This window comes from Pteronotus mesoamericanus, unplaced genomic scaffold, assembly GCF_021234165.1.
Source record: "Pteronotus mesoamericanus isolate MK-2021 breed Mesoamerican mustached bat unplaced genomic scaffold, CSHL_Meso_final scaffold_83, whole genome shotgun sequence".
Lineage (NCBI taxonomy): Eukaryota > Metazoa > Chordata > Mammalia > Chiroptera > Mormoopidae > Pteronotus > Pteronotus mesoamericanus.
The window spans coordinates 1,352,399-1,367,969 of record NW_026555328.1 but is presented as its reverse complement, the minus strand read 5'-3'; the positions used below and the strand labels follow the sequence as shown (position 1 = coordinate 1,367,969).

The window sequence follows — 15,571 nt, the reverse complement described above, 5'->3', positions numbered from 1 at the left end:
CTGTAGTAAGGGTTAGCCTTCTGAGCTACCCAGTGTTGTTTGACCTTGGTACAAGCTGTACGTGAATTTGCCTCCAGTTCCTAAATGATGGCCACTTTGTATTCCACTTACTCTGAATAATACTAATCATTTCCCCTTTTGCTTTTGCTAGATTTGCATGGGTTGGTAAGGTGCTTGTATAAGGGCTTTAACTTTCAGTCCACAAACTCAGGTGTTCAGGAAATGCATATTTGCATTTCTTAATCAAATTCTTTGAGAATCCAGCCCACATAGTCTTTCCTGCCCATTCAGTCCCATACCCATCCAACACACACATACACACTGATGCACACGTGCACAAGGGTTCTGGGGTCTCAAACAGTGCTAAGTCCTTGGAGAGATGATTCCTGTCTTCACTGACAAGTCCACACCACTTACCACTGAGAAACTCATTGTCCCAGTTCACATTGACCTTATGTGTCCTGTGAACTTGATGCTTCTGTATGTACCACACTTGGAACACAGGGCTTTTTCCCTGAAATTGTAAGAATACAGTTACCTTGTAGGGTATAAACTCACAATGTGAAAATGTAAAAATATTTTTTAAAGCCATCATTTCTGAGGTTTTCCCATCTCAGTGGGAATGACACTAGGGAGCAACTCAGGAGCCCCTCGTACTCCCCAGACTCTTAGTCACCTTTCCAATCTACAGGAATCCCACATTTCTCTCTCAGATTTTCAGGCACTCTCTCCCTTACCTCCTCTTTCTGAGATACCTAATACTGTCCCATCAATGAGTTTGGGTCTACAGTTGACAAAATCAGATGTGTTTAGGAGCCAATAAGGGAATATTAATGTGTGAAGTAGCTGTTTATAAGACCAGGGGCCAAATGCTCTGGGAGGGTCAGGGCATTTATTATTTACTTAAAAGTGATGCAATTTTTAAAAACTATCTTATTCCAAACATAATATGTCTTTTCTAGAATTAGACTCTTTTTTTTTTTTTTTGGTAAAAATTGGGAAGGGTTATTTTCCAATGCTACTACCTTATACCTACAATTCCCAAAGCCCTGTGGGAGAAATGAGCTGGTTATGCACTGTTATTTGCTGGATTACATATTCCATAGCTAGATTACACTTTTCAGCCCCCTTGCATCTAAGTAGGTGAGAAGGTGATTATCACCAGTGAAGTGTTGGTGAAGTGATTCTTACCACTTCCAGGTTTGAGCCTGCAAACCCTTGCCTTGTTTTTATAGTCTCTCTCCCCTCATGAACTCATAAGATGCAGAAAACCCAGGACCCAGAGATGCTCAGATCTGTAGAGAATTAAGCCTGGTTCATAAATAACCACATAGATTAAATCCAGTGCTAAACATTTCGTTGGATTGTGACCTAAGGGAGAAATCTTATACAGTACTAGGCCAAGGAAAGCATGGAATTGTTTGTCACAGAAGTTACCCTACTCTGAATAATAGTCACTAAGGCTGAAAATGGCAGAGTCTTATCTTTATTTCTTTTATCAATGTGTATGTGTAACAAATTACCACAAACTTAGCTGCTTAACAAAAGACAAATTTATTATCTCAGTTTCTGTAGGTCAGAAGTACTGGATAACTTGGTTAGTTATTTGCTGTCTCACTTGGCTAAAATCATAGTACTGGCCAGGTCTGTGGTTCTGAGGCTTGGGATCCTCTTTCAGGCTCACTCATTTTTGGAAGAATCCAGTTCTTTGCTGCTGTCGGTTTCATTGTCAGCTGTCAGCTGTGTGGGGGATGGGGGGATGACGTTCTCTGCTCCTAGAAGTCACCTGTGTTCCTTCTCATGTGGTCCCCTCCATCTTCAGTCCAGCAATGGTTTGTCAAGTCCTTCTCAAACTTCTACTTTTAAGGGGTTCTGTGATTACATTAGACTCATTCATATAATCCAGGATAATCTCCCTATTTTAAAGTAAATTTAGTAACTTTATTTGCAAAGTTCCTTTTGCCTTTTAAGGTAACATATTCATGGGTGTGATATCATTTCCACAGTCCTGGAAATAAAGGAATGGAATATTTGGGGAGACCACAATTCTTCCTATGACACCCCTGATGAATGATAAAGGTAGAAGAAAAAGTGACTCAATGTGTTTTGATGTATTATTTTCTCATTTAATATATTAACTTACCTTGTCACTCATGAAACCAAAGTACAATTTATTTTTGAACAACACAGGTTTAGACTGCATAGGTTCACTTATCCATAGATTTCTTCAATACCCAGTCAGCCTTCTGTATCGCCGAGTTTCACATCTGTGGATTCAACTAATCGCAGATCAAAACAGTATTTTCCATTCATGATTGGGAGTCCATGGATGTGGAGGGCAAATGTACGCATTGTTTTATGCCATTTTATATAAGGGACTTAAGCATCAGAGGATTTTGATATCTGTAGGGGGAGGCCATACTAAATCATCTAGCTCTGGTCACGTTACCACTTGACCACAGATGCATGAGAAAACCTGGCAAAGAAGAGCTGAGCTGGACAAGAACAGTAGAACCACCCATATGATTCACAGAATTGTGAGCAAAATCAAACAGTGGTTGTTTGAAGACACTAAGTTTTGGGGTCATTTGTTCATGGCTAAAGCTAATAAAGTCAAATGGGAAAAAAAAGAAAAAGAAAAACAAACAAACAAAAAAACACCCCAAAATAGCCCCTGCCAAACTGGCAGGCTAAATAGAGATTATACCTGAAGGGTTTTGCCCTTTACCAGCCTTAAGATAGAGAACTAAAAAAATGTTCACAATACTCTTCTGTTTGGGAATTGAAAAGTCGTTATAGATCAACTAGTCCAACCTGATCAATGTACATAGAAGAAAGGTGAAATCAAGAAGGGGGGTGTGACTTGCCCATGGTCACAGTGATAGCCTGACTGCACAAGGACTACCAGGCAGGTCTTCTTCTTCCCACTCCTGGACTTTTGACTCACTCACCTTGAGATCCTGGCCAGTCCTGAGATTCCGTAACTGTGACTCTGTGGTTCTATAATTCCAAGACAAAGCACAACAATGCCAGTGCTCCAGACAACCTCGGGACAGGAGAAGAGCATGGTCTAGACTGAAGTACCAACTAAATCATTTAACACTTCAAAATATCAACAACACCATCATGGATTCAAACACCGCGCACAGTCCTGTGTTTATGGTATTTCCTCCCGAGGTCACTGTTCCTGAATTTCACCGTACAGCCACAGTCCATGAGCCTACCATGCCCTTTCCAAAATTACTTACTACAAAAATTAAAATCTCTGGGGTAAGTGAGATTGGCCCTAATGTAAATCCTACTGAAGACATGTTATAAACTTAATATTTGTATTCCCCAAAATTTATATTTGAAACCATAATCCCAATGTGATGGCAACTGGAGATGGGGACTTTGGAGGATAATCAGTCCATTAAAATGAAGCTTTCATGAATGGCATTAATGCCCTTATAAGAAGGGGTCAGAGAGCTAGCTAGGTTTCTTTGTGAGGATACAACAGAGAAGTCTAAAGTCTCCAGTCTACAAACCAGAAGAGGATCTTCACTAGAATCTGATCATTTTGGCACCCTGGTCTCAGACTTTCAGCTTCCAGAACTGTGGGAAACAAATTTCTGCTCTGTATAAGTCACTAAGTCTATGGTACTTTGTTATAGAAGCCTGAACTAAGACAGGAGGTGAGGGGAGAAGAAGAGGGGAAAATATCTGATAGAACAATGTTTTAATGTAGGAAGCAATTCCAACTTTTATTTCCATTTGATTCAGGATGTATCACCTTCCTATATCAATTATGGGCAAGGTTCTGTGGAGAGGAAAACATAAAATAAATAAGCTAAGGTTCCTGGGCTCTTAAAGACCACACAGTATACATTTCCAAACTGAGCACTTAGGAGATTTTTTCCAATCAAGCTCAGAGAAAAGAAAGGAAAGAGAAAATCAAATAGAAATCAACGGGCCAAATTCTATATCCTGGGTTATTGAGTTCTATAGTTTTATATTTCCCCAACAACAACAAAAAAGTCAGAATTCAGTTTTACAACATGGCATGGTATTTTTATATGTGGGGCTTTTGTAGAAAATCCCCTAATATTGCAAGTGCTCATCTCTCCACTCACCCATGAATTTATTTCATGAATATTATCTTTTATTAACCAATCCTCCTTTCAGACAGTGTGGGAATTCAGGTATGTTTGAGGCTATAATATTGCCCATATCTTGGAAAATATTTGTTCTTTTAGTTTCCAGCCTCCAAGAATGATATTATCATTTTTTCAGGAAAAAACCACAGAGAATTAGAGAAAGATGGCCCACTGGCATGCAGAAGAGGTCCATCAGTCTAAACTTCCTCAGTGTGTTTCATATTTAATGGTATTCAATCTTCTGCTAAAGAGTTCAAATTATTTTAACAAATACTTATTTAACTATGTGTAAGAAACTATGTTATATATCATGGAGGTTGCAAAAATAAATATAACAGTTTTTCTCCTTGAGAAGAATAAACATATAATTTAGAAGTAATAAAGTAAAAATATTAAAAACTACACTTCAATGTAGCATCTACGAAGTACCATAAATAGTGTTGGTGGTTGAGCAGGGGAACCCAGAGGGAACAGTTACTTCTATCAAAAAAAGATGAAACAACAGCATAGCAAATTTAATCTGAACTCTGAAGAACTGACAGGATTTTAATAAATGGAAGTGAGAGACGAGAGGTAGAATGTTCTGGACGGAGAAAGTATCCGGGAACAAATGCTCATGGTAGCCTATTTTGGGAATGGCAAAGGAGAGCTGGGAGAAAACAAACTAGACTTAAAAGATGTAAGAGGGTTAAAAATACAAAATAAGAAATAAGAAAAATCAGAATGGATAAATACTGGTACACCTATACCATGGAATATTACTTAGTGCTCAAAGAAAATGAGTCCTCAAGACAAAAAGAGACATGCAGGAACCTAAAATGCACACTGTTTAGTGAAGGAAGCCAGTGTGGAGAGGCTACAAACTATATGATTCCCACCATATGACATTCTGGAAAAGTCAAAAGACGGAGACGATGAAAAGATCAGGGGCTGCCAGGGGGATGGAGAGGAGAGGGAGGGACGAATGGGTGAAGGACAGAGGATTTTGAGAGCAGGGAAACTATTCTGTACTGTTCTGTAATGGTGGATACATGTTGTTACATAGTTTCTAAAATCTGAGGAATGTACAACACAGAAAGAAGGGAAGATTTAGAGGGAGAAAAGTGAACTTGTATTTGGACATACTGAATATGAAGTGGTGGTAACCATGGGGCATTCAAGTGGGGATGTCTCGCAAGAGCTAAAAATGTGGGCCTGCAGTTGAAGAAAATGACATCGTCCACAGCTCAACTTCTTAAAGGTAAACGAAATTAGACTGAGAAGGTGGACAGGAGTGAAAGAGGGCAGAGGACGCAGACTCATACCTTGTATACCTTCCATTCTTCATGTCATTCTCATCCATCTTCCCTAGCATTCGTCAAACCACTGCTTGGTGTTGCAGTGCATCACAAGTGTGGTACGGGGGGGGGGGGGACAGAAAAGGCAGGGGTTCTGTGAACCCTGGGATGTGACAGTACCTCCACAGGCTCAGAGCACTGGTTGTCAACAGAAGAGTTTTCTGACAGTCCACTTCTGCCTGAGGCACGGTGATTCAGAATTCAGTGTTTCTTAAACTTCAGCATTTATATGCCACAGATTTGGAGGTTTCCCCCCAGCTTTATTGAGATATAATTGGCATAAAACATTGTGTAAGTTTAAGGTGCACAATGTGATGATTTGACACACATATATATTGCAAATGTTTAGTGCAATAAGGTTAGTTATCACATCTTTCACTTCATATAATTGCCATTTTGTTGTTATGGCGAGAACATTAAAACTCAACTCTCATAGGAACTTTCAAATATGCAATATAATGTTAACTATAGCATCATGCTGTACCTTAGATACTGAAAATTGAAGTTTGTACCCATTGACCAACATCTCCCCATCACCCCCCACTCCTTAGACTCTAACAACCACCATTCTACTCTCTTTCTATGATTCAATATTTTTAGATTCCACATACGAAGGAGATCCTACCGTATTTGTCTTTCTCTTACTTCATTTAGTATTATGCTCTCAAGGTCCATCTATGTTGTTGTAAATAGCAGGATTTCCTTCTTTTTTATGTGAATAATATTTCATTTTCTTTATCCATTTATCCATCAGTAGACAGGTTGTTTCCATGTCTTACCTATTGTGAATAGTACTGCAACGAACATGATAGCGCAGATTCCTCTTTGAGATAGTGATTGCTTTTCTTTTGGATATATACCCAGAAGTGGGACCCAGAAGCTGGATCATATATATGGTAGTTTTGTTTTGAATTTTAACCTGGACACTCTATTCAGTATGTATGGAATTAGGCCTGAGAGTTTGCATCTCTAATTCCCAGGTGATCCTAAGGCTGACAATCTGTGAACTATATTTTCAGGAACATTGATTTAAATCATTTTGCTTATTACCAAATACCAGATAGTGAGATCTGAAAATACGTGGATGCATCATAAATGAGGTTTCTATGATCTGTCCCTGATTTATAAAAAAGTATAGTTGCCAGATCTTCTTACCAAAAGGAGATCTTCTAAATTTTCAAAAGGGGAACCCACCATTTTGCTTTGTCCTCACCTTGTCTTTTTTTCTCTGTTTACAGACTATCCAGATCCTGCTTGGACTGATGAACTTTTCTTTTGGAGTTATATTTGTTTTCACCTTTGTAAATCCATTCCCAAGGTTTCCCTTTATATTCGTTACAGGATATCCATTCTGGAGCTCCATTCTGGTGAGTATAGTCAAAGATCAATTTGAAGCCATGCCAACAGGGATAGTAGAGAATTCTTAGTTAAAAAGTGAGTTACATTTAGTTGCATGATAGGTTTTGAAATGTCAATATAAAAATCAACCTTGTTGAAATTATTTTCCCATCAGAGTTACTGATATTCCATCACTGGGTCTTGAAGTTCTTTTGGGAATATTTCATTGGGTCTTGAGATTATTTGTCCTTTGATTCATTCAAAATGATTTACTAGCTCAGCCAGATACATAGAGGAAGACAATGAGGATTCAAAGGTCAGTAATACATGGGCCCTGACTATGGAAAACAGTATGGAGATTCTGCCAAAAACTAACACTAGAACTATCGTATGATCCAGCAATTTCACTTTTGGGAATATATCGGAAGGAAATGAATACACTATGTCAAAAAGATGCCTATACCCCCATGTTCATAGCAGCATTATTTACAACAGGCAAGACATGGAAAATACCTAAGTGTTCCTCCATGGACAAATGAATAAAGAAGTTTATACACACACACACTGGAATGTTCTGCCATAAAAAAATATGAGGATATCCTGCCACTGCAACAACATAGATGACACTCAAGAGCATTATGTGAAGTAAAATAAGTCAGATAGAGAAAGACAAATACAGTATGCTCTCACTTACAGGTGAAATCAAAGGGGGTAAGGGGTAGTAAAGGGTAAAGAGGGTCAAATATATGATGATGGAAGAAGATTTGACTTTGGGTGGTGGGGACACAATGCAATATACAGATGATGTGTCATAGAATTGAAATCTATATAATTAACCATTGTTACCCCATCAAATTTATTTTTAAAAAACAAACAAACAAAAAAGAAAAATCAGATTTGAGGTTACCAGAAGCAGAGAAGGCAGTGATATCAAAAGGCATAAACTTCCAGTTATAAGATAAAAAAGTACTAAGGGTGAAAGTACAACCCTGTACATGATGACTATAGTTAACATTGCTGCATTATATATATATATATATATATATATATAGATATATATATATATATGAATGATAAGATTATAAGATTTCTTATCCTTATGACCCTTGAACATGGACAACAGAGTGGGAATTGACTGTGGGAGCGGGGGGTGGGGGTGGGATGGGTGGAGGGGGGTAAAGGGGTAAAAATTGAGACAACTGTAATAGAATAAACATGATTTATAAATTTAAAAATTAAAAATTAAAAATAATTTAAAAAACAAAAAAAGAGTTCTTATCACAAGGAAAAATATACTTTATTTTGTTTTCTTTTTTGTTCTGTATCTATATGAGATGATAGACGCTAACTAGAGTTATTGTGGTGATCATTTCACAAAATATGTAAGTTAAATCAATATGCTGCATACCCTAAACTTATACAGTGATGTATATCAATTATTCTCAATAAAATTGGAGGGAAAACAAAAATCAAACAAAAATAATAATACATGAAAAATGACCATATTGTGCGATGAATGGTGACAGGGGACACTCAAGCTGCCTCTTTAGAAAGTCATCTTCAAAATAGAGGATTGGTTGCCCAGAGGCATTTCCAGCTTGACTGAGTTTTATAAAGAATGTTAATCAGATGAAGGCACATACAGAGGAAGGGAGTGGGGGACAGTTGAGAGAAAAGGATAGGATACCTTGCTGTATGCCAAGGGAAAAACATGAAAAACATGAGAGAAAAGCTGCAGGGGTGTCCAACTCTTGGTCTGTGGGCTGCACGGGGCCCAGGATGGCTATGAATGTGGCTCAACACAAAATCATAAATTTATTTGAAACCTTTCTTTTTTTTTTGCTCATCAGTTTTCATTAGTGTTTGTGTACATAATATGTGGCCCAAGACGACTCTTGTTCTTCCGGTGTGGCCCAGAGACAGCAAAAGGTTGGACACTCCTGGGAGAGAACACTTTCTAAGAGTTCAGTGCAGAGAGTAAGAGTGGAGGGATGTGGCTGAAGAAACACCAGGCAATGAACTCGAAATTTAAAAATGGGTGTGCTATGATCAGATTTGAAATTTCTACTAGACAACAATGCTACCGCTATGACTCATCTCCATGTAAATTCTTGGGATTTTTACAGAATTCCCAAAATATTAGCTGCAACTCTGCTTATGTTCCCATCTAGGAGAACACACTGAATGGGTATGAAGGATGTTTCGTGTAAGAATGATGAAATCTGATCTTGGTCATAAATTGATTTGTCACCAGTATGTCCTGCTGTCAAAGCTAAGTCTGCAATAGCTGTAAAGTGAAGATGGATGAGAAAACTAAAGCCCAGTGAAGTTTTAAAAAATTTTCATGTTCAAATAAATAGTTAAGGCTAAAGCAAATTTCTAGCCCAGAGTTTTGTCCACTATTCACTAATGGACAACCCATACAAGGCATCGCACCCTCCACACTTCCCTGAGGATTGTGTGAAGTATGAAAGAGGGTCTGTGAAAGAAACATGCAGAAGTCTATTCTGTGCGAGCTCTTTACATCCATCACTAAGATATGTCTTTTTTTTAATAGTTCATTAATTCTGGAGCCTGCCTAATAGCATTGGAAAGAAAAGGCACAGAAACTCTGGTGAGTTATATTTCCCCTTTAATAAAAATTTATTTATAACTTTGAAATGATTCATTCAAGCCTTGAAAATGAATTCAGAAAATCATTAATCCTCTCTAATTCTATCAACTGTCAATTATTGATACCAATCAATGTTATTTGCTTCTTTTGTTTCATAGAATCATAAAACATTAGTGCCAAAAGCAAGTTTTCTAAGTTACCCAGTTAAATTCTGATTTTATATATATAAAGACCCTGAGGTATAGAATAAAAGACTTGTCCAAGTTCCCCAGACAAATGGCAGAATGGGTCTCATTATGCCAGTAACTCACTCATTCCTTCTGTAAGTATACTTGGTGCCCACTGCATGCCAGACACTTAAGACAGGCAGTAGTTGGACATTAACATGATAGGTACACTATGTAGGCAACATAATTGAACTGATAAGCAGAATCAGAAAATAAATGTTAATGAATGCAAAATTTTAACTTACAGAATCAAAGCTATGAGATATTAATGAGCCAATAAATTATTTTCAGCAGAGAAGGCTACCGGTAGAGAGGGAGGTGTAAAAATTGCAAATAAATAGATATGTTTCATTAAACAGAGCCATAAAACAAAAATGTAAATAGGTCATGTCTTTGATCAGAGCATCCAAATGCAATGTCGTTACCCCTAAGAACATTTTTTCTTCTGTGTGTATCCCTCCACTCAAATAAATGGGATTTAATTTAGATACAGATTATGGGAGATGGAAGGATTATTAAAAATTCCCTGGATCCTCTCATTCTGCGGATGAGGGCCTGAAGCCCAAAGATGTGAAGTGACACATATAAGATGGCATGGCTGCTTTGTGGTACTGTGGCTCTGTGACTAAAATCCTGCCCTTCAGTCTTCCTACCCATTGTTTTGTCTACAGACTCAGACTGGACCTGGTCATTGTGTTATGTTCTTATTCTCTTTCAGGTGAAGATGAGCCGAACAATGAATTGTTTTAGTGTCCTGGCAGCAGCATTTGGAATCATTTTCCTTGCCTTTGGTTTCATCCTAGATCAAAACTACCTTTGTGGCTATTCTGGAGAAGTTAGTCAGTGTCAGGCTGTTAACATCCTATTCCTTGTAAGTATACTGCATAATGGGTTTAATCCTACAGGTTTTTTTTAGCACCTAATCAGCCACACCAAAATAATGTTGCAGACAAATGTATTTTTTATTACAAACATGCACAGAAATCATAGTATCTAATAGACATTATACCAGGCATTGCAGAACAGAAAAGTAAATATATTATAACCCCCAACTTCAGGAATTCACAGATGAGTAGAGGAGATAAAGCATGTACATTAATGAGAATAATATACAAATAAAAGTGATATACTAAAAGAAAAAACATGTATGGCAGCATGGTAATAATTATAGCCCTGGATGTACATTAGATTCATGAGTGGAATGTTTTTACAGTCTCAGTTTTAATATTTAGTTTGGACTTCTGATAAAGCATGGAGGATTGAAAACAGGCATTTTATTTCTGCTCTTCCAAAGTCCCACTAAATTAGTGTAAATGTATGTAAAAGATATGAATCTACACAAAGAGAAAAAAATAGCCTATGATCAAGGAACATATGGCAAGGACTCATGGACAAAACCAAAGGGGAAGGGTTGAAGGAGGGAGAGTGGGGAGGGGGCAAGGGAAAGTGGTGGGAGGAAGGCAGAGATAAATGTATTTGAAAAATAAATTTTTTAAAATGTGGAAAAAAATAGCCAGTGAGACCCCTCAAAAATTGCTGAGAAAGCTGAAAACTAATCACCTAAGTAAAAGGAGGTCCTAATAGAAGTAAAATATTTCATATGGCAGATTCTAAGAAACACTAAGCATGTGGATGTAGTAGGACCACAGAAAGTAGGGGAGAAGAGAAGAAAATAGATTAGTGTTGGCGATAGTAAAATGGGATATGTGAATTGACCCTCCTCTGAAAATAAAAAAAAAAATTTACATAAAAAAAATGTTAATAGCTTTTTAAAAAAGCGCTGAAGAGCTGCTAAGTCATCTAGAACTCCTAGATAAAATTTTAGATGAAAGCCTAACTTGAAATTTGTCAATGGAATTCCAAAGAGCAACAAAACTACTTATACCTTAAGACCATTTGCCAATGTTGCTCATTTGGAGTCTGATTCCAGCCTAAGTGCAGCAGAGGAGAAACGAAGGGCTTGCATGGTGCCGTGCTGCACTGTGCTGTGCCGTGCTGTGCTGTGCCATGCTAAGATAGCTGTATACTGTAATGAGCCTCCACTTCATAAACACACATTAAATATGCTTGAGACATGGGGGAGTTTTCTTACCTGGGCAATGCTACCTTATTATCAGAGAAACCATTGTTGTGCTACTACCATGACTCTTCTTTTTTCTTTTCTTCTGTTACAGGGAATTTTGAGTATGTTGATGGCCTTCAGCATTCTTGAATTACTCATTGCTATGTCTTTCTCAATTTTCAGTAGACACTTTGACTGTTGTGATTGTGAGGAATGGTGTTGAAAAGCACTGTGCAAATAAAGAAGTGTTATAATACCATGGAGAGGTGAACTATGTTTGTGAGGAAAAGCCAACAGGAACATAGGATATTAAGGCTGGCAACTCTTTAAACAAAGTGGGGTGACTCAGGGAAGCAGGGTTGGGGAATATTTTGGCTGACAAAGCATATCCTGTGTCTTTGCAATGCCATCTCCTCCTCTCCCCAACCACATGGTCACCTTGGGGTCACTTCCTCTGACAGTCATGCATTCACTGACCTGGAGAAGAGTAGTGTGGTGTTGCCACTGTAACAGAGAAAGGAACCAAAGCCCAGGGAGCGCGGTGACCAGGTCTATGATGGCCTGTTGATCTCTCCAAGGGACTCTGCCTAGTAGCTCTTACTCTACTGTTGTGTGGACAGACGAGTTGATTGGAAGAATAGCTTGGTCCACAAGTTTTATGTTGATTGTGCAAGATCAATATGATCCACTTGTAACAACTACGATGGTAACAATAATGGGACAGAATATTGGTGAAAGCCACTATAATGTTCCAGGCACCATCCAAAGTGTTTTATGGGTATGATTTAGTTAACCTAACAAATATTCTAAGAGAATAATTTTACTATGATACTCATTTCATGGACAAGAAAACTGATGCACAGAGAAGGTAAGTGACGTGCCCAGGGTTGCAGGGGCAGAGCCTTAATGTCAACAGGCAGTGCAGCTCCAGGGCCCAGGGTGTTAACTCCTATACCACCAACCACCGTCTCTGAAACTTTTAATCTCAGAACTATTTTATACTCTTAAAAACTATTGAAGACTAATTACACATTACTACAAATAGAATTTTTATTAAAATAACTGTTTTCTAAAATAGAAAAAAATTAGTGTGGAACATATAGCAAGGACTCATGGACAAAACCAAAGGGGAAGGGTTGAGGGAGGGGGGGAGGGAAGGGGCAAGGGAAAGTGGTGGGGGGAAGGCAGAGACAAATGTATTTGAAAGGTAAATAAATTTAAAAAAAAACAAAAAAAAACCCAAAGTGATTAAGACACGTATATTATCATTAAAAATGACATTTTAAACTAAAAAAAAAAAAAATTAGTGTGGAGAGTAACACTGATAAATGGTTTTGCAAATCTCTTTTTTAAGGTTACTTAACATCTTTTTATTTCTTACCTTTACTGGGTTATAGTTTGTATACAAAAAATTGCACACACTTAATATATGCATACTTCCAATATCATCACCATAACCAAGATAATAAGCACATTCGTCACTTCCAAAAATGTCCTTGTGTCCTTTTGTTGAGTTTTGTTTTTGTTTCTGTTTCTTGGTGAGAACACAACATGAGATCTATCCTCTTAACATATTTTACAGCACACAATACCATTTTATTAATGATAAGTACTTTGTTGCACAGAAGCTCTCTAGAACTTACTTCACAAGAAAACTTTATACCTATTGTAAAACAAATCCCCATTTACCTAACTTCCCATTCACATCACCTGAAAAAGTTTCATGAACTACAATGCACCACCTACCACCACACAACAATTAAGTCAGAATGTGGTGAGAGCCAGACACCCATGTTTTCCAATGATCTCTAGGTGACTCCAAGGCAGAGCAAAGTTTGGGAACTACCACTTCTCTCTAACTTAATGGGAGACATGTGGCATCTCTTCATTTATTTTGTATTCAACCTATTGTGACCTTTCACCTTCTGTAGCCCACGGAGAATAGCATGGTAAACTCATGGGAAGGGGTAAACAGATCTTTGTATTATTATGGAAGTGGTTTTCAAGTCACAGACCCCCTAAAAGGGGTCAGGGACTCCAGGTGGTTCCCAAGCCACACTCTGAGGATGGCTGCCTTACGTTGCAGGGCACCCAGTGATGGAATACCTGCTCAACATTAGAATTCGCATTACCTCTGTCATCTCAATTGTCATGACAGCCCCCTGAGAGGTAGGCCTGGCCTACGTCACAGGCATGAAATCTAAAACTCAGTGTGGTTAATTTTCTGAGACCACAAAGGGGGAGTGATTTAGAACCAGGATTTGAAACAAGGCTCCCGTCTCCAGATTCCATTACCCTATTCTTCTTTTGGCATAGAAAAAAAACCTGGTGTAGTCAAAGAAACACACTATCAGGCTTCCATTTCTGCTAGAAGCTGAGAGCAGAGCAGCCTTTAGGTGCACATATGAGGGCAGAGGGTGGGAGAGTGAGGTTCTGATAAAAATATTTATTTTTAAATATTTATTTCCAGGGCAGTGAAGTTCTGATGAAAACTATTTGGTGGTGGCTGTGTGAGGTTCAGACGTATGAGGTTTGAGATGTATTTAGGGGTGAGAAGCTGTCACCTCAGGGTTACGGCTTTTAAGTGAAACTGTTTTAAATATCGGTTCTGCAATATAAAGCTGGTTGACTTAAACACATTATTTAATCTTTGTGAATTCCTAGGCTAAAATGCAGTAATAATACCTCCATAATGAGTTACATGAGCTTTAAATAAACCCCATGGACTGGTGGTATCAGTGCCTGGAACTTAAAAATTACTTAGGAAATGGTAAGTTTTCTTTTAAATTTACAAATTTATAATTTCTAAACACCACATTTTTTCACTTATTCTGAGTTTGGGTCAATTTCTCTCATTTCCTGGACTTTAGTTTTCACAATGATAAAACAGAATCAAAACTGTAGTGTTATATTGGCAGTACTTGCCATATACATTGTATTCAACTGATGTTACTTTCCTAACTGTTAAAATTGTAAAGCAACCCTCTAGGACAGAATGAAAACCTCATAAACTACAAAGCTTTTAAGTACTCAAATTCACGTTTTCCTTAGTTTTAATTATTTATAAGTATAGCATTGGGACTTTCCAACTCGTAACCAAGTTCTATTTGCAACCAGAGCAGCGGCGGGTGGTGCAGAGTAAAGGGTAAAGGGGTCAAATACGTCGTGGTGGAAGAAGATTTGACTTTGGGTGGTGGGCACACAATGCACTATACAGAGGATGTATCAGAGAATTGTACACTTGAAACCTATATAATTTTATTAACCACTGTTACTGCAATAAATTTTATTTTAAACAAGTGTTTGCAATGATGTCTTTAGTTTCACCTCTGAGGGACCCTGAATCTCCCTAACCAATTCTCTGAACCAAACCCTCCAACACCAGGTAGTTCAGGGGCCCAGTGTCTCCTGATAAAGGGAGGGTTGTGATAGTCACCTGGATGGGAGACAGGCTAGCACCGCCGACTCTCATAGCACTGCAGAGAACACGCAGTCAGAAAATCGGGCCCTGCTCTCAAGGGACATACAGGTCAAAGGACACAAATAATTGTGATAGCTCATCGTAATGACATTATGAAATGTAGAAACTATAGTGCAAAACACAGTTTTCCTAAGAGAGGCAAAATGTTTCCAGGTTAGAAATAAATAAGAGTGTTAGGAGGAGATGAAGGGAATCAAAGGAAGAAAAATTCCCATCAGGCAAATAGTAACTAAATAAAAGTTGAATTAATAAACTTTTATATAGACTTCAAGAAGGAGATCATTATAGAGAAACAAGAAGGACATCGGATGTGACAAGAGGTTTAATCCAAGAAAAAAAATAGATCTAATAAAATATTTTCAAACATAACAGAGAA

The 15,571-nt window shown here is 37.9% G+C and overlaps 1 protein-coding gene across 1 annotated transcript; it reads left to right on the top strand.

Moving 5' to 3' along the window:
- The first annotated feature begins 3,126 nt into the window (after positions 1-3,126).
- On the top strand, positions 3,127-11,937 carry MS4A5 (membrane spanning 4-domains A5). Its single transcript, XM_054563678.1, has 5 exons — positions 3,127-3,270; positions 6,712-6,840; positions 9,369-9,425; positions 10,371-10,523; positions 11,827-11,937. Exons 1-5 carry the CDS (start codon positions 3,127-3,129, stop codon positions 11,935-11,937), a joined length of 594 nt encoding a protein of 197 aa, XP_054419653.1.
- Positions 11,938-15,571: the final 3,634 nt, after the last annotated feature.

Excerpts from the sequence above, each read along its gene's own strand:
- MS4A5 (XM_054563678.1), top strand. The coding sequence starts at position 3,127 with ATGGATTCAAACACCGCGCACAGTCCTGTGTTTATGGTATTTCCTCCC. Across the intron at positions 6,841-9,368 it reads CATTCTGGAGCTCCATTCTG|TTCATTAATTCTGGAGCCTG; the intron begins GTGAGTATAGTC and ends TTTTTTTAATAG. Across the intron at positions 9,426-10,370 it reads GAAAAGGCACAGAAACTCTG|GTGAAGATGAGCCGAACAAT; the intron begins GTGAGTTATATT and ends ATTCTCTTTCAG.